Source organism: Hippocampus guttulatus, chromosome 1, assembly GCF_054856545.1.
Source record: "Hippocampus guttulatus isolate MCC_2025c chromosome 1, RoL_Hgut_1.0, whole genome shotgun sequence".
Taxonomy (NCBI): Eukaryota; Metazoa; Chordata; class Actinopteri; order Syngnathiformes; family Syngnathidae; genus Hippocampus; species Hippocampus guttulatus.
Window position 1 is genome coordinate 19,499,485 of NC_141261.1, and position 25,082 is coordinate 19,524,566.

General features: G+C 42.0%; 3 protein-coding genes across 3 annotated transcripts; all 3 read right to left on the minus strand.

Moving 5' to 3' along the window:
- Positions 1–6,725: 6,725 nt before the first annotated feature.
- LOC147210828 (C-type lectin mannose-binding isoform-like) lies at positions 6,726–8,118 on the minus strand. Its single transcript, XM_086117008.1, has 7 exons — positions 8,044–8,118; positions 7,822–7,884; positions 7,684–7,705; positions 7,512–7,597; positions 7,293–7,427; positions 7,094–7,205; positions 6,726–7,019 (listed from the first exon to the last, which is right to left on the minus strand). Exons 2-7 carry the CDS (start codon positions 7,882–7,884, stop codon positions 6,952–6,954), a joined length of 486 nt encoding a protein of 161 aa, XP_085973134.1. The 5' UTR covers positions 8,044–8,118; the 3' UTR covers positions 6,726–6,951.
- A 4,243-nt stretch (positions 8,119–12,361) lies between these two features.
- LOC147210829 (galactose-specific lectin nattectin-like) lies at positions 12,362–14,188 on the minus strand. The gene is made up of 7 exons (XM_086116969.1): positions 14,078–14,188; positions 13,858–13,911; positions 13,720–13,735; positions 13,535–13,620; positions 13,269–13,403; positions 12,914–13,025; positions 12,362–12,620 (listed from the first exon to the last, which is right to left on the minus strand). Exons 1-7 carry the CDS (start codon positions 14,186–14,188, stop codon positions 12,547–12,549), a joined length of 588 nt encoding a protein of 195 aa, XP_085973095.1. The 3' UTR covers positions 12,362–12,546.
- A 6,094-nt stretch (positions 14,189–20,282) lies between these two features.
- Positions 20,283–22,085, minus strand: LOC147210830 (galactose-specific lectin nattectin-like). The gene is made up of 7 exons (XM_086116995.1): positions 22,014–22,085; positions 21,792–21,854; positions 21,599–21,620; positions 21,418–21,503; positions 21,033–21,170; positions 20,711–20,825; positions 20,283–20,540 (listed from the first exon to the last, which is right to left on the minus strand). The coding sequence occupies exons 2-7, from the start codon at positions 21,852–21,854 to the stop codon at positions 20,476–20,478; spliced, it is 489 nt and encodes a 162-aa protein (XP_085973121.1). The 5' UTR covers positions 22,014–22,085; the 3' UTR covers positions 20,283–20,475.
- Positions 22,086–25,082: the final 2,997 nt, after the last annotated feature.

The window sequence follows — 25,082 nt, forward strand, 5'->3', positions numbered from 1 at the left end:
CGCCCGACAGTACGGACATTTCCGCTGAACAAAACGGGGCTGTGAAAAATGCTGCCCATTAGAGGCAGTCAAATGGCGCCCACATTCCTCCCAATCAAAATCAGTGCTGGTACACGCGTGCTGCCGAAAAGGCGCAACCACCAAGCACAGATTTTTCTCCTTTGACGAATGTCGTGGACAAAAAAAATGCTGAAAACATCAGGTCCACACGATGTAACAACACACACCAATATTAGTTGGACACAGAAGAATCCTTTGGCCAGGGCAAAACACCAAACCAAACCAAATCAAAGCTATGCCATGCCAAACATGAGATAATACTTTGGTTGACCAAATATAATGAAAATCACCATCTTTCAGTAACACGAGAGAAATGACTTTCGGTTTCGTGCATGAAATGCATTTATTCTAGTAGGGGCCATTTTTGACCCCACTCATGGAAAAGTATTTGTCTGTCATGCATCAAAGTTTTAAGGTTTCAGATCCTTTGTGGGTAAAGAGGAAGGTCGGCAGGTGAATGGCTGTTTGGTGAATCTTGGGATGGATGGGGCCAGATGATTGGTGGATGGCTGACGGGCATGGCTGAACGATGGGGATTGTTCAGGTGTGAGAAAAATGGGGATGGGCGTGGTGTAAATCAGACTCCAGCACTGGCCAAGTTCTGCGTCTTGTCTGTCAAACCCGGAGAGAGTCAATCAAGGACAATGCAAAGTTCAGTGCACTGAAAAACAACCTACTTGGTTTTCAGTTGCACATGATTTAAATGTGTCATACTAACTCATACCATGTGTTGATTTTGAAGAAAACAACAGAAAGTTACATCATCTTTCCTAATTTTAACCATGTTCAAGCCATGTACATGTTTGAATGAAGTAAATCCAAAGGATCGAATTTTTCAATGTGGTGGTAAGAGTCATTAAAAGTCAACGCAGTTTACCCGTCAAACCTCCGAATGGATTGTTGTCTAACCTGCAGCTAACCGCGAACCATTCTAAACACCGTCATGGTTCTCTTTTGCGTGAAAAAAAAAAGTATGAGAAAAATGGCTGGGTGTGTTTTCAATTAAGTCCCACACAAAGCGAAACACTTGACAAACTCGGTGGATTCCCTGCAAACTTTGCTCAACTTCGAATTTGTTTCAGTGGTAGAGAGTAGGAGCACTAAATGCTAAACGAAATGAGTTAAACAGCCACATCTGCAGCTGGTGAGCAACAATGTGTGAGGAATGAATGGAACTACTTTGCGCGATTTTCTCAGAGCAAAAGTCTCAAATGAAATCAACCACTCATGTAACACAAAACATAACACACACACACACGCACACACACACACACACACACACACGAAAGCGGTCAGATGATTTTGTCTCCATCTACTCACAGATTGACTCACTCGGTGTTACATCTGAGCATTACTTCAACACAAAGGTGATACTCGCAGGGAGCTATTAGTTTTATGAATGGCAACAGGTGTATAAACAAGTTTATTGTCACTTTTGCTATATCATGGAAGACCACTACATTGTTTTCTACCTGTCACTATACTGCTGTCGAAGACGACTTCATTAACTCCTCAGTCAGATGAAAAATCTCTCCGAAGCACGACTCCGGTGTGCCAGTAATTCCTTTTTTTACACTGGCCATACCCAACTTCCGTAACAAATATTCAACAAAGAAAAAAAAAGAAAAAATTATAATCTTGTTTAAGCCGCGTGTATTATATAAAATTAAGCACTTAGTAGTGTGTGTGTGTGTGTGTGTTGTTCGACTTGTATCAAAAAGTATTTTCTCGCCCAACTCATCAAACATTACCCAGGAAAAGGATACAAAAAATGGGTGCAATGTATCATGGGATAAATTATTTGTTTTATGGCCATTAGTTGCTTACTGCTTTTCAAGATGCATTGTGGAAGAGGGTGTTCCCTTGCTTCATCGCGGTTCAGTTATTGCAGCTTCACTCTATTGCAAGGTTTCATGTGCGATCATATCTTCATCTCTTGTGGGTTTCTTCCTTCAAAGTCAGACCGGTCCAAAAAAAAAAGAAAGTCCATTTAATTTGAGAAGAAATTTGTTTGACAAAAACCGAGACTATGAAAATTAGAGCTCATCGCCCCCCCAAATTCTCCATTCTCTCATTGTGGGTGCCTTTGGAAATACGCTCCGAGCATGCTGCTTCACTCAGAGTGCTCAGAAACTCAAGACGTTGTTAATTTGCCGTTTGTTTGTTTCTCCATCCATCCATTCTCTATGGCATATCCCAGATCGGGTCGTGGGGGCAACAGTTTTAGCAGGGAAGCCCAGACTATCTTTTCCCCAGCCACTTCTTCCAGCTCTTCGCCAAGGCATTCATAGTATTTCCAGCGTGTCCTGGGTCATCCCTGGGGCCTCTTGCCTGTTGGACATGCAAGGAAAACACCTCACCTGTGAGGCGTCCAGGAGACATTCTAATCAGATGCTCGAGCCACCTCATCTGGCTCCTCTTGACGTGAAGGAGAAGCGGCTTGACTCGGAGCCCCAGCCGGACAACTGAGCTTCTCACCTTATTAATGGAAAGCCCGGACACCCTGCGGAGGAAACTCATTTCGGCCGATGTATCCGGGGTCTCGTTCTTTCGGTCACAACCCACAGCTCGTGAACATAGATGAGGGTAGGAATGTCGATAGACCGATAAATCAAGAGCTTCGCCCTTTGGCTCACCTACATCTTTACCATGACAGAACGATACAAAGTCCGCATCACAGCCGACGCTGCACCGATTCGCCTGTCGATCGTTAAATACGGCGTACCGGAGCCGAGTGCATCGGGCATGGGCAAATAGTTGAAGAGTGAGCTGCTAGTTATTGGCTATGTTCCAATATATTTGTTTGAAATGTGCCTTCTTCTTCTTCAGCTAATAACACAATACTATTAAGGTAACACAGGAAGCGTCTGCAACGGCATCTCCAAAGTCACTTGCTCAAAACATCCATCCGTCCATTTTGTCATCCGCTTATCTTCCCAAGTGCTGGAGCCTAACCCAGCTGTCCTGGTGTAGTGGACTACTACATTCAGTGTGTGTCCTCTTCTCAAATTCGTGCTTTGTTTTCACAGGTTCCCAACTTTTAAGATCATCATACAAATAAATCAACGCAAGATTTTTTTTTTACCTAGTTGAATAAAAGATATTGATTGATTGATTGACAATACAATACAATATAAGTTCATTTATATAGCGGATTTCACAATAGCTGCAGTTGTAACAAAGCGATTTACATATTACATAATAGTATAACAATAATCCAAATAAGAGTTGTTGAGAAAGCAAGGTTTTTTTTTTTTACCTGAGCAAGTTGACTCAGATGAAACAAGCTGGATTTAACAACAGAACTGATTTGTCCAATTTAAAATAACTTCAATTTCAAACCCAAATCCGAGACTGTTGGCTTTGGATAAGATACAAGAGGGACCTGGCCAACAGAGTGGAATGTCAGGCTTCTGAAGAGCTGACAGATGCGCCGATCATGGGGAAACACCGGCGCTTAAAAAAAGCCTTGAATTAAAAGAATTAAAATAAGTACAGAAATAAGTCATTCAAAAGCTAAGCTAAAAAGATGTGCTTTAAGCCTCCTTTAACACTCATTAAATACAGGACGGCAGCCCGGTGGTGGAGTGGTTAGCGCGTGCAGAGGTACCGGGTTTGATTCCAGCTAAGTCCTAGCTGTGTGGAGTTTGCAGGTTCTCCCCGTCCGTGCCTGTGTGGGTTTTCTCCGGGTACTTCAGTTTCCTCCCACATCCCAAAAACATGCATGGCAGGCTGATTGAACACTCCAAAATTATCCCTTGGTATGAATGTGAGCGCGAATGGTTATTCGTCTCTGTGTGACCTGCGATTGGCTGGCAACCGGTTCAGGGTGTCCCCCGCCTACTGCCCGAGGACAGCTGGGATAGGCTCCAACATGCCCTTGTGAGGATGAAGCGCATCACAAAATGGATGGATGGATTGATAAATACAGGACGCGAGTAAATGTACAAGAGACATTAATTCATTGCATTTCTGTCTTTCTTTTTTCCTTGTGGCTTGTTCCGCTCAGTGTTATCAATTTCAGCCAACGTCTATCTTTGGCATCCTCTTCTCTAACACCAGTTGCCCTCACGTCTCCCCTCACGACATCCATCAAACTTCTCGTAAGTCTTCCTCTTGCTCTCTTTCCTGGCAGCTGCATACTGATCACCCTTCTACCGATAGACTCACCATCTTTCCTCTGGATATGTCCAAACTCACCGCCTTACCACACTCACCATCGCTCTGAACTGTTGATCCTAACTCTTTCAAATCCTCCACCCTCGCTATCTCTTCTCCCTATAGACTCACTCTTCCTCTCATTCTCAGACATGTATTTTGTCTTACTTGTGCTAATCTTCATTCCTCTCCTTTCCAGCGCATGCCTCCCTCCACCTTTCGAAGTGTTCCCCCACCTTGTCCCCACTTTCACTGCAGATCCCAATGTCATCTGCAAACATCACGTTCCATGGGAACTTCAGCCTATCATCATCAGTCAGCCTATTCATCACCATTACAAAGAGGGTGGGACATTCCACCTCCTCCTTCAACTCCGCTGTCACACCTACAGCACACCTCATCACTGTTCTGCTACCCTCATACATGTCCCGTACTTTCACATACTTCTCCGCCATTCCAGACTTCTTGGTGCAGTTCCCCTCTGGATACCCCATCATAGGCTTTCTCTTGAGCGACAAAGAGACAATCCTGCACTAAAGACAAATAACGCATCTGTAGCACTGTAGATTCCAAGGGATGAAACCCGACTGTTGTTCACCAATGCTCACTTCTGTCCCGAATCTACTTCCACTTCCACAAGTCCTTCCCACAACTTCATTGTGTGGCTCATCAACTTGATTCCTCGATAGTTCTTGGTACAATGCACATTGCCTTTGTTCTTAAAAATAGGCGCCACCGCACTCTTTCTCCATTTCTCAGGTTTCTTCTCACCAACCTGCTCAAAACACCACAGGAACGACTGCCTTTCAATGATTCATCCTTTTTAGTGCTTTTCTAACTTCTTCCTTGCCAATCATTGCTACTTATTGATCCACCACAATTGCTTCTTTTAGTTTTCCTGCTCTGTTATTTTCCTCATTCATCAACTCCTCCAAGTATTTTTTCCATCGATCCAGCACAGTATTGGCAGTAGTTAAAACATTTCCATCTCTATCCTGAATCACCCTAACCTGCTGCACATACTTTCCATCTCTATCTCAACAAGATCTTTCTCGCATTCTATACTGTCCAATCTGGCATACGTGTCATCATATACTGTACCTCTTTTAGGGCCTTTGCCACCCCTCCATTTTCTTAACCGTTTATCCCAGGGGTCGGCAACCCAAAATGTTGAAGGAGCCGTATTGGACAAAAGAAACAAAAACAAATCTGTCTGGAGCCGCAATTAAACAAAAACCTTCTATAAGCCGTGTAATGAAGGCAACACATGCTGTATGTATCTATCTATATTAGCCTACTACCAAAATGATTAAGTTGGCGACAAATACTATATTTTTCCCTGCACTGCATCCTGTAGAGCAGGGGTGCCCAAAATTTTTTGACCGAAGATCTACTTTTCGATCAACCAACCTCCCGCGATCGACTCGTTACCGCACACGCGCGCATACGCACACATTTACACATGCATGCCTACCTACCTTCATCGAGACCAGACGCGGAGGCATTCGACACACTTGTGAAGCGTGTTAACTACGTAGCTCACATGTACCATTTTAAAATGCTTCTATCTGCCCTCTAGATTCCCATTCTTTGCCAGTACCCTCGGTGAATTGTACATGAAAAGCCGTTTTTTGTTCTTGTTGTTGTCGTTGTTGTTATTGTTTTTTTTTTTTTTGCAACAGCCACCTGCCTGGCATCCCGCCCTGCTAATAGAAGCTTGTGTTGCAGGCTATGACACAAATCTTCGTTGACAGAAATGTTGAAATTTAAATTGTATTCCGCACATTTTTGCAGCATTAGAAAACGTTAAGAATGTTTGTGTCATGATTTTCCTCCTACATAAACCATCTTAAAACAAATAATATATTTCCCTCCCCCATCTTTCTCCATTTTCAAACATTTTTGAAAAATCTTCGGGTAGCCACTAGAGCGGCGCTGAACAGCCGTGGGTTGCCGACCCCGCGGTTTATCCTCACGAGGGTCGCGGGCACACTGGAGCCTATCCCGGCTGTCATTGGTCGGTAGGCAGGGCACACCTTGAACTGGTCCCCGGCCCATCGCGCGGCATACATAGACGAACAACCATTCACACTCACAGTCACACCCTGTGGACAATTTCGAGAGTCCAGTTAAGCCACCATGCATGTTTATGGTAACATGGGAGGAAACCGGAGTTCAAATGATCAGGATCGTTATCAGGCTTCTCAGAGCTTTCTGATGAGCTGACCATTAGAATCAGCTGTGTTGGAAGAGGGAGACATTACATCAAGCTGGATAGGAGCTCTTGAGGACCGGCCATGGGCACCCCTGACCCACAGTATATGAAGATGTAGGGTAGCGCTTGCCCTGCCATTCTTAACAGTCTCAGTGATGTTGACTCCGTCAATGCCAGCTTTTCTATCGATGCAGTATCAGGGCGCTCAAGTTAGGACTCGCTCTGACACTGTGAGCCAGAAACGGCAAACAGCATGCATGCACATGCGCAAGACAACAAAAAGACACGTGCATCAATGCAGAGACAGATTCCTTCATTTATTAGAGAGAGAAGCATTGACACTCCAAGATTTGGCTTGGCTGATGGCAATCAACCATACATGAAACGTGGAAAAGGAGAAGAAACTTTGCAATATATCCAGAAAGAGAAAGCCACCGCTGGCATCATGTGATGTCGCAGAAAAGGCATCTAGACCACAGACCAGATGTTGGAGAATACATGATGTTGGCAGTTACGTCTCAGTGCACATTGGTGACACAAACAAATGGAACTGTTGTAGCGCAGGGCACATCGTCCCAGAACAGGCCTGGAAAAAGACATGGTCAACACATTTAGATATCCATATCCACGTTCTTCTTCCTGATAGAAATCAAAACATACTGTTTGTCCCGGCATTTGTCTGGACGCAATCCTCATTGACATTGTTTGGGGCTGGACCGTTAAAGGCATCAAAACCGGTAGGTGAACTATCGGTCCACACAAAGGTTCCCTCCTACAAGAAAGAATCACATTTGAATTAACTCACACATGACGATAACCACTGCTGGGATTTCTGTGCTTGTATGAGTTCAAACTTTACAGTAGTTCTGTCATTGTATCCAATCCAGGCTACTTCATGAACTCCAATTCTCAGGTCGATCAGTGCACGAACTACGACGTGTTCCCTTGCGTTTAGGATGGAGGCCAGATTCCCTCCAAGAGCTTGACAAGCTTGCTAAAATAGATATCCACAGTTGGTCAGGACTTTAATGTCATATAAATGTGTTGAGACCATTTATGTATTTCTATTTATTCTTACTTCTGCATCTTCAAAGTCTCTGTGCTGGTCCACAACATAGAAACAGCGGTTCTCCAACTGAACCCATCCCTTTGGACAGGAAGGAACTGAAAAAGTGATTTTACAGGAATTATGTAACTGCAAACAGGTGTCAAATGTACCAAATCCAGTTGAAAAAGTTGCCGGTACCAACCTTTAACTACCTTAAAAGACCACTGCAAAGACAAATACATGCCGTTCACTATTAGAATGTAGCCCCTCATGATGGAGGTCACTCACCAAAGTGACAATAATCCGACACGCATATAAATATACAAATATTGTCACTTACAACTCCAGTCAACAGTGCACTGATCCCGCACAGGAGAAGCAATGATCGAAGAGCAAATGCCATCTGTGCAATGAGAGATGAAAAAAAGAGAAACTTCACGTTTTACACTAAATCTACTTCGAGTCATTGGCTTGGCTTTGTATGTTGAATACTAATGTCGCAAGGCTGCCATGGCAGACATGGGAGAGTGAAAAGGGAGGCTGTAAAGTTGTGTCATGTTACCTTTGCAGTCGTGATGCTTGATGCTGAGAGGATGTGTGGAGGGCGACCAAGAGTGTTGCTTTTTATATGTCAGAGTGACGCAGTCCAGGAATGCCGAACGTGTCAATCAAACCACGTGACACATTAGACGAGTTCTTGTCCGCCCCAAGCAAACAATGGGACTCAAAAGGGAAGCCATCCGGGTCCAATTTAGGATTTACTTTATTTTCACTGATTCCCGTCATGTGCATGTGTGAGATGGTGTCGACCACTTTATTTGTTCAATTATTATTATGTTTGTTTCATAAAATGTTCATTGATCCTGTGGAATACATGCAACATCATCTTATCGATGTAACACATCCAACTCTTTCCAAAACCTCCCAAAATCAAATTCACTCCATTTTGGCTTCTCCCTTGTTTTTTGTGAACTAAAAGCATTAGGAGAGGAAGAGTGGCTTGAGAGTTGTTGCTTTGAACCATAAAGTCAGGAATGCAACATGAGATGAGGCGTTGGAGAGTCAGGGCGGCGCTTTTGTGAACACGGAAATGTTCTTTTGACTTCTTCGTTAATTAGTTGAGTTTGACTGCTACACTCCCTGAAGTCACACCCCGATGTCCTCTGAGACATGCACTGTGATTCTTCTCAATTCAAAAACATAACAAAACACCGAGGACTCTGAAGCAGAGGATGAGTCGGCAACATTGACTGACATGGCTCCGAGAACCTCGGCTGATGGGCACTTTGGAGAAGAGGCTGCAGCTCCGCAGTGCGCACAGTATGTCATTACAACATACTATCTCACGCCCACAAGCGTTTCAACATTGACGGGATTCCTGCAACCCGTTGCCTGCCATCAGAGGTGAATGAGTGTGCACAGCAGTCAGGTGATAGGCAGGGCACAGAGCCGCAGCAGTTTCAGACAAAGTTTGACCATGTCATCTGATGTCGGTTTGCCTCCGTTCCCAAGATTTCCTTGAACGAGGCTTCGTGTGTGACGTCTGCCGTCATCTCTCTCCAATGTTCACAGCAAGAGGGAGTGACAACCGCAGGTGGACCCCATTAAGACCCAACATCACACCTTGAAATGTAACTACCTTCATTTTAAAGACACACCCAACATGAATCCATCTCTCATGACATCAATGCTGTTTGGTTGCTTGGTATGCCACTCGTCCTGTCTAATTGGCTTAACCACTGCTCAGAATGTGATACTCCCATGGCATGTGTGTCTGTTGGGGCGTAGTCTCGCCCTGTTGTGACAACAGCTCGTTGCGGGCCTAATTGGCCTCCACAATTAAAATTTTTTTGTTACATTATTTTAGGTGTTCCAGGCCAGCCTACTCTAATGACTTTGTGTTTAATTTGTGACTCGTATAATCAGGTATGCCAAATAAGGTTGATGTGAGGAAGTTAAAAAACCAACTTAATAAAAGACTTCAAAAAAAATAAATAAAAGCAAAACCTTTTGAGAGTAAAACTCTGAATCTATTAATCATAGATTGTTTGGGAGAATGTGGGTGTCAATGGTTGAGTAGATTGAGGCAAGATCATTATTATTTTTGTATTTGTACCTTGTTTGGGTCCAAACAGCGTTTGAATGACAATTCTGGCAACCAACCGAAATGTTCACTGTTTGCTTACCCTCATACAGAAATGACATCCTAACTACATCCCAATTACAATGTGCCATGTGATGTTGCACCAGATTCACTAAAGTCTACGACGCACATCAGAGGAGAATCGATGAAATCGGTATTGAAATGCTTCCAAGGCCAAATTTTTATTGTTGCTCCACCGCGAGCCTGAATCTGAAGATGCATCAATGACCGACTTTAAATCAATGGGAAAATCTGTTCAGCAGTGGGCCTTTTCCCTCTTGGAAGAATGTGGCCCAGAGTGCGGGTGTGCTGAACTGAACTGAACATTTGACGGATTCTCCCATTAGATGAGTCATGTTACAGTCGGACTGTACTGCTCCAGGATCCATGAATTGGGGCGACAGGGATCAAACCCTCAACATTTTATCCATCCATCCATTTTCTCCACAATTTCTGTGGCCAAAAAGTCTGTGGCTTGAGTTTGAATCATTTGAGGCCTACAGGTAGACTAGTTCTCATGAGCACTTTGAAACAGTAGTTCATGCCTTCGTCACATCCTGGCTGGATTACTGTAATGCACTTTACTTTGGAGTCAGTCAATCCTCCATGAAGCGTCTCCAGTTGGTCCAGAATGCTGCTGCTCACCTCTTGACTGGTACTCGTAAGAGGGAGCACGTAATTCGTACTCTGGCATCCCTTCACTTGCTCCCTATACATTTTAGAGTTCTTTTTAAGATCCTATTATTTGTTTTCAAAACTTTAAATGGCCTCGCTCCACCTTACCGCACTGAGCTCCTCCTACACACCAGGTTGCAGACCAGACATTATTAGAGGTACCAAGAACCAAGCAGAGGCTCAGAGGGGATCGAGCCTTTTCCGTTGCTGCTCCCTCTCTTTGGAATGAGCTCCCACTGAACATTCGGCAAGCCCCCTCGCTGCCCATCTTTAAAATTCGTCTCAAAACTCATTTGTATTCTTTGGCTTTTGACTCAGCATGACTCAGACTTGATCTTAGTATTACTGTTTTGTGCTTTCTTCTGTCTTTGTTATTAATTAATTGGTTTATTGTTTATTGTTGTAGCTATGAAATTTGCATGTACAGCACTTTGTCCATACGGTGATTGTTTTAAAGTGCTCTATAAATACAGTTGAGTTGAGAGCTGAGTTGAGTAGTTCTGGACCAGTTAAGGTTTGTGCAGCGAATTGTCAAAGGAGACCAAAGAGAATTCAACTGCAATAAAGTAGCTGGCAGGCGACAAGATCGTTAACAAAGATAGCACGTGAAGTGAGGCAGGGGAGAAGGCGATTGATATTGAGAAGATGGAAATTTGCAGGCCGTGACTTCTAAATCCTGAAATTTATAAGGTGCTGTTGAGGATGACACACAGACTCTTAACCTGTGCAGAGGAGAAATTGGAGGATTTGTTCACAGTAACGGGGAAACCTTTTTAGCGAGTCTACATTTGGACCCACCTTGAAGGAATTTGGTTAGGGCCCTTGGGGTGTACTCAGATTGCAAATAGCAGGTGCTAAATGGCGTGTTCACTTTAAAAGATTGGCATTTACTGTTTCATCCCAACTGTTGGGGAATGCATGAGTATGTGCCCATTCTGGGTAACATTGAATTTAAAACTTGGGACCGCACACCTGGCGAAATGCTCCAGCACCAATTGTCACGGTGGACTGAAATGTCCCAGTGTACCGGAAATGAAGAATTGAAAGGAATTTCGTCATCGAGGCACATCTCCTTCTTGTGATGTGCCTCAGATGCTCCAAAAAGGTGTTGCTGAATGCACAACATGGCGCAATCATTTTTGGAATGTTTCAAAAATGTTCACTGTACTCCAGCAGAAAAGTCCTACCTGGCCCAAACATCTAGGCCAGTGATCAATATCTCAGTTTTATTGGGGTTGAGAAGCAAAAAAATTGAAAGACAACCATTGTTTAATCTCGGCAAGGCACGTGTCTACATTACAGAAGATGCATGGATATGTTATTTCAAATATATAATTTGGTATCATCAGCATATCATTGAAAACCGATGTTATATTTACGTACAATATCACCAAGCAGAAACAATAGTGGGCCAAGTACCAATCCCTTTCTCAAGTCGCATTGCCATGAATTACGTGGGCCGACAATCTGAAATATTAAAAGATTCAATATTTCCAACCAAAAATCTTCATGTGTGTGTAGAAAGTTGATTACTGCCTAAGTCATGAATGTGTCGACAATTCAAGAAACGCCCCAACGAATAAGGAAGCGGCAGTAACTAAAACAGCACATGTCCTACCTAATGTCTTTTTTTTGTACCAGATAAATTCCCCAAATGCAGAAGAAATATTTTCCAAAACAAGCCTTTTCTAGAAGATAACATTTCTCAACTCTCCCATCTTCAGTTTTTTTTCCAGGACACTTGGGAAACATAGGCACATATTTGGGAGTGTCTATTCTTCGTTTATGAGAGATCATGTGAGATGATGCAATATACCTGCATTGGGGAAATTTTGAGGTCCATGATGGAAGAGAATCTTCATGAGTGTGTGTGTTTTGTGTCTTTTTTATTTTTATTTATTTATTTTTTTTAACGGTATTAGTGTTAGTGGTTTCATTTTGTGTCAATTCATGTGAACAAATGAGATGTTAGATGCTCCTCATTCCTCAAAAAGGTATAGTGACAACGGCTGGCCATAGAGAAGAGTAAATACACTCTCACACATGCAAACAAACAAACAGGTGCATTGACAGATTCCTTCATTTATTACAGATACCCTTCCACCTTCCAAATTTGATTGCCATCAAGAGAAATTGAACCAGAAGATCAAAGTTGGATAAAAAGACGTCTGCTATTGTCTCAGAAGATGCTTAAGAAGTTAGAAAAGACATTTTTCGAGACTGCTGCGATGGGGATGGTTGAGTTGATTAGTGTTCATGTGCATCTTTGACGCAAACAAAGTAATTCAGATCTGTGCACTGGTCATCGTTCCATGCCTCCGCTGTAGAGAAAGAGAGCGAGAGAAAGAGAGAGGATTAGAGAGGACACCATGACAGTGCCTGCAGGTGCGATTCACTGTGAGTAGTTTGCTGTACTGTCTCGAAGAGACATGAACCCTTTAGGGGACAGCGGTTATTACAGTGGACAGCTTATCATGTTATCAGGTTACCGGGTGCATGGAAGGGTTAAGCAGTTGTAGATCGCACCACACCAAAATATCTTTCACTACTTTAACAGGTCAGAGCCGAGGGTAAAAAAACAAAACAAAAAACCCCAAAAAGAACATATCCTTACTTGCGTCATCAATCTCAGTGCAGTCTTCAAGGCCCCCAAAGTTGTCAGGCTGAGGAGTTGTATATGCCGTGAAGTCTACCACTGAGCCGTCAGTCCATAGGGTGGTACCCTCCTGCAATGAAGTCAGACATAAAGATCCCAAGTCCACCAATCCACCTTGAATGCGTGCAGTTCTGTGGTGATGTCTAATGTCGTTGTAGAATTGTAAGCTGGCAGCGTGGTGAAAAAAGACCATCGGCTAGTGCTAGTTGAGGACTAAATATGAGACAATATATCCTCAATTCCTTTCCAAGTCAGAATAAAGCAGCTAATATTGTTGCATGACAACTTTTTTTTGTCCTAGTCAATGAATCACCTGGATGCCATCATGGAGTCCAATCCATGTGTCCCTGAGGCCATTGAACTCCTGTCGGATCAGCTCAATAACCAGTGCATTTTCCGTTGCGTCAAGGATAGATGCCAGATTTCCACCTTTAAGTTGGCAGATTCGCTAATGGGAGAAAGTAACAAAGGCACAAGCTCACTGATTATGATTGAAAGTTACACTTTCAAATGTCATTGCATGTGACAGTATTTTTATGACATGTTGGATCGCAACTCCTTGGTGAGAGTCTTCCATACCTCTGCATCAACAAAGTTTCTTTCCTGAGCGACAAAAATGAAACAGGAATCATCTAACTGAGTCCAGCCCTTGGGACAATAAGTCACTGCAACACAAATGTTGTTTTAGATCGAAAAGAGCGACATGGCAATACCACCTGGCGTCAAACCCAAAATCATTTCCATCATAGAACATCACAACAAACCTTTGGGGAGTGCCCACTGCAAAGAGGAAAACACATTGTTAAAAAATGAACACCGGCTCAGATCTAGCCAAGATGTAAATAAATCAACCACTGTAGTAAATGTGTTTATTCAAAGCAGCAGGTGAGATTTTGACTTACGACTCCAGCCAAGAGTCCACAAAGGAGAAACACCGAGCGAAGAGCAAGTGCCATCTGTCCAAAGACAGAAAAAAAAAAATACACGAGTGGCTCTTAAATGTTGTCACCCTACATATGTGCACTTGACCATGTCAAAACACAAAATAACAACTTGTAGCATGAATCTGCACTTCCTGATATCAAAGGAATGGCAGTTGGTATAAAAGCTATGTCATGTTACCTCTGCAGTTCTGATCCTTGATGCTGAGTGGATGTGTTGAAAACGAAGCTGAGCAATCCTTTTATAGGGTGGCGTGACGCAACTCTGGAATGTTGCACACGTCTCCAGCATCACTGTCAGGTGACACGTCAGACGAGTTCCTGCCCCGGCTATATTTATGAAGTGAACTTTTTAAAAAGTGCACGACTATTTTCCAAAAGCATTTGATGTGGCGATATCGGCTCAAAACAAGAGGTCACCGCATGGGTTTTGTGTCAAACGGAATGCCGGTCAACCTGCAACTTTCCTTTTGGCCCTTGATCGTGTCACGCGAGACCCCGTTTAAATGCCTCAAACACATAATACACAAACAATGGGTGTTCTTATTCAAAGGTATCAGAGGAGGTCAACGTATATTCTTCATGAAATTTCATTCACAATTAACTGCAAACTTTTTTCACATAGTCGTGAATGTGCAATGTGTTGCTCTCACGGGGGTGGGGTAGTGCCACAGCATACCAGGAAATGTACTTTGAAGTAGTTGCTTAATTAGTTAAATGACGCCCTTGGAATCAGGAGAATGATAAGTGACTGCAGAGAGAATTTTAGCCAAAGGGAAAAAAAGATATTCTTCAGAACAGGAATTATTAGTTTATTGTATATTGTATTGAAAATGTGTTCCGTAGTTACAATGGATAGATAATTCAATACTCCTGAAGGAAAGTATTTGCTTCCCACGAGAAGGCAGTGAGCTAAGAGTCAAACCTCCTCCCAACTACAAGCCGACGCTGCTGTGCCAGCATTTTGAACATCTCAGGTTTGGGAACCTGCTGAAGTAGTGCTGACAAAGAACAAGAAGTCATCCTGTCCCAAACTACCGCATCCCACGGGCCTGAGGTTCGGGGGTTGGAATCTCAGCTTGTTTTCCTGAGTGGATTTTACATGTTCTCCCCCATGCTTGTTTTGGTTTCCTTCAGGTACTCTGTGTTCCAGTCACATTCCTATAACATGCAAACGGGGATCATTCGGGACTCAAACCTGCCCATGAATGTGAATGATTGTTTGTCATTATGCGCACTGCGATTCAATGTCAGTCAGGCACCATCTTGTCCACGACTCTGATTCGGACAAACTGGATAGAAAACAGATGGCTGTTTATCTTTTTCTGTATGCACACTGAATCAGAGCCAATTGCATCCCTAGGGACAATAAATTACATATATAAAATAAGATTGTTGTTTTTTTTTTGTTGTTTTTTTTTTACTGAACAGCATATTTATCCATCCCTCTGTCCATTTTCTAAAGTGTTTATCTTCAAAAGGGTCGCTGGAGCCCATCCCTGCCGTCTTCGAGCAGTAGGCGGATTATATCCTGAACTGGTTGCCAGCCAATCGCATGGCACACATAGATGAACAACCATCCACCCTCACAATCACACAAAGGGACAATTTAGACCGTTCCATTAACCTGCCACGCATGTTTTTGGAATGTGGGAGGAAACCGGAGTACCCAGAGAAAAGCCACACAGGCATGAGTAGAACATGCACACAGGAAAGCTGTTAAGAGAATTCAAAAGATTAATTAAATGAACTTGATCACTCCAAAAATAGCATTCCTCCCAACTGTACTACAAGTTCGTTTTCTTGAATCCCCCCACCCCCAAACAATAAAACAAAAGAAAAGCAAACCAACAAACACTTGTTTAAACGACCACTATTCGTGCCCTTAATGTTTTCTCTAAGTCCTCTTATAAGACACGTCCCAAAAGTCACATGGTCCGCGAGAACTTGCATCATTCAGATCCTCTGCAGGCCATGAGAATGGCCAAATGTAAGTTCACTCATTTCTTTTTCGCTACATTTGGTGATAATTCAACTATGACTGGGTGGATTAAAATCCTGGCACAGTCCAGTTCCCGACATTTTTGGGGGATGGATGTTCATTTATTTTTAAAAATAATTGTTTCACTGTAAGGTGCATCGTGACAATATTGTCTTAGCAAAAAAATAATAATAATAATAATACCATGTGGCTATGTTTCATGTATTTGCTATGTCTAAAAAGAAAAACTCACTCTTGCTAATTTCACTCCTGTTACTCAAATGAAAACTTCAAGTGCACTAAAACAATGGCAATATATATGTATATATCTATATATATATATATATATATATATATATATATATATATATATATATATATATATACACACACACACACACACACACACAGTATATATATGCACCTGAGATGGGCCAGTACACATGAGAGTATGACGAGTAAAGGGCAGTGATTTACTGCAATGGGCGACACGAAAAGGCGATGAAGTGTTCAAGTCATTTCCCGAGAACATTGTCAACAATGACAAGACCTTTGAGGACCTGTAGCCTTCGTTCAACACACGTATTTCACCACCTGGACAGGATCGGGTGGTGCAAGTGAGGTGAAGTCCAATTAAATTCTGCCTCGATGAATCATGTGGACACCTACCAGAGCCTGACAATAACTCAACAACACGCCCTAAAAGTTGTACGACGCAAACATGCGGGTGACGCTGAAACTTCATAATTGATGGCACACCCATGCGAAATGAATTTCAATGAACATCTGTGAAAAGTTACAACGTCAGTGCTGCTTGGTTGTTTGGTATGCCACTCGTCCTGTTGAACTGCGACAACCAATGTTGGCTCGACATGGAATCTCTTACGTCTCTCCTGAGGCATTCATTAGTTCTGTCAAATGTGGGTGCCGAGATATTAACGGAGGGGCGACTTGCATTTTTACCCTTTTTTTTGTTTGACAATTGACAATTGTCACAATTCTGGCGGCAAAACCTGTATCTGGGTTCAGGTTAGGGCTATTTCCATGTGCGTCTCAAGTCTCACGGACCCCACATGATTGTGCTAACATCCCTAGAATGAATGAAACAGCCCACACGAGAAGAAACAAGAAAGTCGCAGGTGTTCCTTTTGGCTCAAGATCCAAACCAGTCCTTGCGTCAGTGATGTTGGCTGTGTCCTGGTATAGGATCTTCACGGTTGGCCAAAGCCACTTACGAAGCCTGCGTCAATCCTCGTTAAAATGGGTGCGATCGTGCCTTGAGGGCACTTCCTGGTTCTATCACATGGTCACATGCATACACAGATGAAACTGTAACAATGGGGGGGAAAACTATGGAGGATGTGTTGTAACAGTTAAATGGGGCGTTGAGAATTGTAATTGCTCTTTGTTTTATACTTTCTCCTTTATTGGAACATTTTTAGAAACGTGGCGCTGACGACGTGGAGATTGGGGATGCACACCACTACTCACACCACATATCCTTTTGCCCTTTTAAAGTTCTGTTACACTTGTAAATAGTATACTATCGACATGGGCGTAGCACCAAATTCTGGGCGCCCATACATAAGCTTCCTGAGCCCTCCCCCAGCGCACCCAAAACGAATCCCTACCAACTCCCTACTATTGCTCAACAAGACCAAGTCTCCAAATGTGACAAAAGCAATTATGTTTCTATGACAACTTACATCTTACTTCTAGTGATTTTATCTTTTTTTTTTTTTTGGGACTGATTTAATTTCCGCTCATTCATTTTTCTTTTTGACCAGGAAAAAGAAAAATGTTTTTGCACTTAAATACATCTCAATTCATTTACGATTTCAGTTGATGTATTCGTGTGTTATCGATGTTGTTTTGACATTACTTCAACATCAAGCTTCTTTGAAATTTCATCCCAATATATTGATATTATTTTGACATTGTTTCAAGTCTAACTTTTACAAAAAAAAAACAAACAAACAAACAAAAAGCCCCCCAGACAAACAAAAAAAAATGCACAGATGGAAAGATCTTGTGTTTCAAACAAAATTGGCTTCATTTATTTCGATGAACATTCGGTCTCACGGATTTTTCATCAGGATTAAAAGCTGATTGAGGTCCTGCGGGACGTAAATCTAAATGAAGCCAATTCTGTTTGAAATACACGACAAAGCACAATATCTTTGCATTTCTGCAGTGTTCCATTCACACGACCTTCAAAATAGCAATTCTATAAAGTGTATTGTCTGTAGTACTGTAATTGTAATGTTTGGCATCATCTACGCCGAGTTGTTGTGCTCGACAATTGCTTTTGCTGCAGTCATTTCTCCCATGACATTCACTCAATTATCATAAATTGGAAGGAGAACAAAACATTTTTCTTCTGAAACAAACCATCCCAGATTGACTCGATCTCCACAGCTACGCAGCTGTGCGTACAGTTAACTGACTAACTACCGGTGTAAACTACATGTCGAACACAAAGAGAACAAGTGAACAAAAATGTGATATTTTACAGGGCACATCATCATCGTATTGAATATTTAACCCTTTAGTAAATGATACTTTAACACCAGGTAGTGTGGATGCATCTAGACACTTTGTTAAAATGAACGGCCTGTGGTGCTGAATTAACACCAGCAGATCTGCAGCCTAAGTGCATCTGAACAGCGAATTAAATATTCAGTCCAATTCACCCGTTCTGAATTTCATCTAAACATGGGTTCAGATCCATGCCGGTTACGTTCACGTGACCTATTAATTTGGAATAAATTTTCATCGCTCAGTAGTTTTCTCAATTTACATTGCTGGATCACGATGGGTTTGCTCGCCGTTATTTTTTTCAACTGGTGAAACCAGCACGCAGCAGAACCAATCTGATCCGATTCACCGCTCCATCTCTTCATTGACGACATATTGAATATAATTGTCGTATTTTCAAATTTTCCATTTCGAACAGAATGTTTGAGAGTGAGAAGTGACAGGAAGCAAACGGCAGCAGAAGTTAACGTTAGCTGCTCCTGATTTTTCATTTTTACTGCATTTAATCAGAACCTACTGTTTACGAAGTGAGGTCGGAGTGAGCTGATGTTTTTTTGTTTTCTCCATGGAAAATGTTGAAGGTGATCAGATACGCCACCACTCTCCTCTGAATTGAAATGAGAAAAGCTAGCAGTTGTGTCATGTGCTAATGTATTATTGAGGTGCAACTGACAAGCTAACTACTAGATTGCCATTAACATTTAGGGCATCGAGGGAGGGAGGAGCAAAGAGAATTTTAAATATTAGTATTCAAGGTATTACAAGTCGATTTCTCTTATCGTTTGACATTTTGTGCACGGTATATCATGTAGAAGTCTCGCAACAGTGAAATCGATCTTGCCTGTCTGAGATCTCAGCACCCCTCGACTTCAATTCCACCTGGTCCCCAGATACTCCAAACACTTTTACCCATTCAACCTGTTCTTCCGGAATAAACAGAGGTTTAAAAGCCTGACATGTAATTGGTGCTTTGTCTCTGCTCACACCGCACGACTCCTTTGTCTTTGATATACACTATTTCGTTCTGGTGATTTCTCACTCTAAGTTGAGACCAGTTTATCAACTTCCAATTGGTACTGGGTGAGAGCCTCCGTATTGCCCACATGTGCCACTGAGACCACATCACTAGCATATTTTTAAAGGTTGTTAAAAAAGCTGTTTCTCTCTCTCTCTTCACCTGTTTAATGCAGTGTTTTCACAAACCTTAAATGTGCACTCTCACTTTCCATAGCCAGACGAAATGGATGTCATTTTGGTCTGTTACATATTCGTTTTGCCGATTACATAAAACGGCAGCTACAAAAAGCATCAGGTGAAAAGGAAAATAATCTGCTGTCACAGTGGGGCAACCACTGAGGGGACACATTAGCAGTTGAAATGAGTGGTAAAAGAACTGCTTCAATTATCAGGTCAGAAAATAACCCCCTCCTTTGACATTGAGAAGTATACCCAGAAGGACATGCATCACTTAGTAACTTAATGAGTTAATGAGTAACTAAGAAATTCTGAAGGCCAATATGCTTTCTCAAAACTCAACTCAACTCAAATGTATTTATAGAGCACTTTCAAAACAGTGGAGACGGCAATAGTCCGGATAGACAGTTTTTTTTAGAGGGTGGCGGGGGGGGGGGGGGGGGGTGTTGGGCTTCCTTCGGACTTTGTTTGGCTCATAAATTTGGATGGATGAATGAATGGATGGAGATTTAATCAGCGGTTGATATCAGGAAATGGTCAGAGATTAAATGTTGATTAAACACATTCCTTAAGAAGTAACATTGTTGCTGAATGAAGCCCATTATCCTTTTTTGTGTGCGTGTGTAGTTTTGACAGCAGACTTTCTGGAACTAACAGCAACATACACCCTTGATGCACATACAGATTCCTTCATTTATTGGCGAGAAACCAAAATAGTTTGAGAACAAGAAGAAGAAGAGGAAGAAGAAAGTATGTTGTCGTTGATCCAGTTAAACAAAACACCATTTAAAATTGATCTTGACATAAGGAGGCATCAAGATGGAGGAAAAGATATTCCACGGGGTTCCACTTGGAGTGCTGATTCTTTACCACAGGTTTATGGAGCAAAGATAATCCTGTGTATCTGTGCAGGTTTCATCATTCCATTGGCCTGCAAGTATAAAAAATAATCAAATGTCAACTTCCTATCATCTCCTATTCCAAATGCATGAACACACATTTTACATGGTTTTTGTTTTTTAAAAAATGAAGACTTAAAGGTAAAAAAATATACATACATACTGTATATATATATATATATATATATATATATATTCATACCTTCATCGTCAATTTCAACACAGTCTTCATTGCTCAAGAAGTTATCTGGCTGTGTTGGCCCTCTGAAGTCCAAGAACTTGGACACTGAGCCATCATTCCGAACAAATGTACCCTCCTGCAAAACAAAGCCACATTGTGAAAAACAACCATGGCTAAAGACAAGAAATGCTCTCTCCAGTTCAAACATCCGCCTATGAATTCCCAACACTGCTCTAATCACGACACACAACTCCACACCGCATTCATTCACGATGAGGCAAAAATACTTCCAGTGACAAGTGACATGATTCCATCAGTAATGTTTGACGAGACAATGTTTCACCTGAACACCATCATTGAGTCCAATCCAGGTATCTACGATATTGTTACTGTTAGCATCCCGAACCAGTTGGAAGCACAGGGCATTTTCCACTGGATCTCGGATGGAGGCCAGATTCCCACCAGCAGTTTGACAAGCCGTCTATTGGGAGAGATTAAGAAACAAGAAATTGACAAAGAATTAAAGGTCCACCCTTTTCAAATGTCATTTCAGGTACATCGTTGCACAAACACTTAAGCGTAACAGTCCACTGTACAGGCTATGAATGTACAGAGTTGATCCAGATCCAAGAATGATATGTGAACTTTTTGACAGAGTTGAATGATGGATTGTAATGGATGGATGATTTCGAAGCACACCACAGCTATTGTTTGAAAGTCTTCCATACCTCTGCAGCTGAAAAAGAAAGTGCGTGGTCGATGTAGATGAAGCAGCGGTCCTGCAACCGAACCCAGCCAGTTGGACAGCAAGGAACTACAACACAGTCATTATTTTAGCTAGAAGATGAAAAAAAGTAAACAAAAAAAAAAAAATCAGGTTCCATGCATGATTCATTCACAGTTACTAACCTGTCACGGTCTGAACACTCCACTGTAAAGACAAAGAGGAGAGAAGCACATTGTTCATATCAAAATGCAAAGCATTGACATCAAATGAAGTGGAATGGATTTGGGGATTGACAGAGTTACTGTCTTTTAATGAAGCCAATCTTGTAAAGAATGTTTCAAAGAGTAGGTTTTTATCTTTCTAATTATCACTTACAACTCCAGTCAACAGTGCACTGATCCCGCACAGGAGCAGCAAAGAGCGAAGAGCAAATGCCATCTGTGCAATGAGAGACGAAAAAAAGAGAAATTTCCCATTTTACACTAAATTTACTTAAGGTCATTGGCTTGGCTTTGTATGTTGAATACTAATGTCGCAAGGCTGCCATGGCAGACATGGGAGAGTAAAAAGGGAGGCTGTAAAGTTGTGTCATGTTACCTTTGCAGTCGTGATGCTTGATGCTGAGAGGATGTGTGGAGGGCGACCAAGAGTGTTGCTTTTTATATGTCAGAGTGACGCAGTCCCGGAATGCCGAACGTGTCAATCATACCACGTGACACATCAGACGAGTTCTTGTCCGCCCCAAGCAAACAATGGGACTCAAAAGGGAAGCCATCCGGGTCCAATTTAGGATTTACTTTATTTTCACTGATTCCCGTCATGTGCATGTGTGCGATGGTGTCTTTATTTGTTCAATTATTTTTATGTTTGACACATAAAATGCTCTTTGATGCATAACCATCACTCTCCTGTGGAATACAGGCAACATGCCTTCATATCAAATCCAAATCTTTCCAAAATCTCCCACTAAGTCAAATTCACCGCATTCTGGCTTCTCCCTTTTTTTCTTGTCAATTAAAAGTGTTACGAGAGGAAGGGTGGCTTGAGAGTTGATGCTTTGAACCATAAAATCAGGAATGCAACATGAGGTGAGGCGTTGGAGAGTCAGGGCGGTGCTCTTGTGAACACGGAAATGTTCTTTTGACTTCTTTGTTAATTACTTGAGTTTGACTGTTACACTCCCTGTAGTCACACCCTGATGTTGTCTGAGACGTGCATTGCGATTTTGTGCTCTCTGAAGTAGAGAGATTCGTAGCAAAGTGTTTTCTGATGCGCATACGGACATCTTTATGCTTGAACAGTGTGCGTTATTGACAATGTGTGACGAGCACAGACGTTTAATAACATAACCCCTTCGGGTTCTGATCAGGGGGGGCGTTTCTCTCAATCACGCCCTTCCAGGTCTCATTGTCATCTCCCACATGAACATTGAAGTCTTCCAGCAGAACAATGAAGTCCCCAGCAGGAATGCTGTCCAGCACGAACTCCATGGACCCCAAAAATTGGGTGTACCCTGAACTATTTTTTGGTGCATAGGTTCACACAATTGTCAGGAACCGTCCCCTCACCCCAAGGAGGAGGGAGGTTACCTTCTCGACCACCAGGGTGACCCCCAACATACAGGTACTGAGTAGGTGTGGGAATACTTATTGCTCTGCGGCTCTCACCGTGGCCAACACCAGAATGGAAGAGAGTCCACCCCCTTTTGAGAGGACCGGTACCAGAGCCCAAGCTTTGTGGAGGCAAGCCTGACTATAATCCTGACGGAACTTCTCAACCTCCCACCCCAACTCAAGCTTTTTCACTGACAGAGACCTGACGTTCCACATCCCTCGAGTCAGATTTTAGCAAGCATCATGGAATTTGTCCGTTTTGATTTGCTTTCGCGCAACACTTAAAATGATGTGGCGGGCCACATCTGGCCCCTGGGCCTTGAGTTTGACACGTGTGGTATAATCAGTCTGATTTCAAAGAGAACTATATAAATCAGAGAATATTTACTCTTGAGAGGCTGAAATTCCAAGGATTTGGATCATTTTAAATTAAATATGGTCTCTAAACGAGTAAATGATTCTCCAAAATAATCAAAAAAATCATAATAAGCGGTGTTGAAAATGGATCGATGGATGGAATTATTATTTGGAGTGCTATTGTGCTGCTGCCGTTCCCCTGTTTTTGCATTTTAAAAGAAAAGATGAACGTGTTCACAGTTATGTGAATGCTTGAAATTCATTGTTCTTACCTGTTAGACTAGATGATGATTAGATGTTGGGCTTTTATGTCTTTGTTTTATGTCTTATGTTGTTGTTTTTTTTAAATGTTGAGGACCACAATGGAATCATGCCCTTGGGCTTTATCAGGGGAAGTTTAAATATGCTCTCTTTTGTGCCGGTGCTAAATAAACCCACTCAATCAATCTAGTAGCTTGACCGATGAGCATTTTGAAGAAGAGAATGCAGCTCTGCAGTGCACAAGGTATGTTTGCTACATACTATCTCATGGCCACAAGAGTTACAAAAGTGAACAGATGCCTGCCATCTTTCTTTAACCTTTTGTTTTCCCTCCACTGAATTCATGGAAGGTGGCTGAGTGTGTGACATCGACGGTGATCTTCCGCAAACATTCCCAATAAGAGGGAGTGTCACCCGCAAGGAAAATAACCCCCAACCAAAACATCACACCTTGAAAATGCGATGGCCTTTATTTTGGACTAATTGTTCACAACACACCCAACATGACTCTACCTCTCGCAACATCAGTGCTGTTCAGTGGCTTGGTATGCCACTCCTCCAGTATAATTGTCCCACGCACTGCATGAAATGTAACAATTTTGATAATGACTTGACTGAAGACACTCCCATGAAGTCTGATTGTTGAGGTGGAGTCTCAAATGGTGTCGTGACAGCAGCTCGTTAAGAGCCTAATTTGGCCTCGCAATTTACATTTCTCAGAGCAACCAACGAAAGAAATTCACTTCCACACCAATTTATCTATTAAGCCTATTCCATATTTTCCAAAATGTGTATTCATTAGTTGATGAATTAATTAAACAATTAATTCAGCAATTAATTGTTGGTTTCATAATTATTACATGAAAAAAAATGTGTACATCATTTAGAAAAAGGTGAATGTGTGGTGCTTTTGGAGGAGCCAAAGATGTTGAATGAGGTGAGGAAGGAAGTGCTGGCCGTTGAGTTCTGGACAGACACTAAAAATAAAACAACTTGTATTTTGGGGGTCTATATCATTAGTTTAAGTTGGAACAACTTAAAAATTTAAATTATTGGCTTTTATGGCAACAATGTTTCTTAGCACAACAAAGCAAACTAGTTGTTTGCTCCAAAACAATTGTCTGATTTAAAAAAAATATTTTTTAAACTAACTTTAAGTTGGGGGTCCAAGATAAGGGACAACAGTTCTTTGAAATCTGATTCATTTGTCGTGAAATGCAGTAAAATGAATTTTCACGACAGCAAAATTCAAAAGTTTATAGTTTTTGGCCTCAAGAAACTTTTTTTTTTTTTTTTGCACTTCAGACAGTGGGGTCCCCAATCATTTTGCACCACCATTCAGGTAAAGCAGTATTTTTGATGGTGTTGATAAAAAGAAAAACTAATGATTGGACATATAATTCGGCATTCTGCTCAATGTAGTAATAAGTGAGAG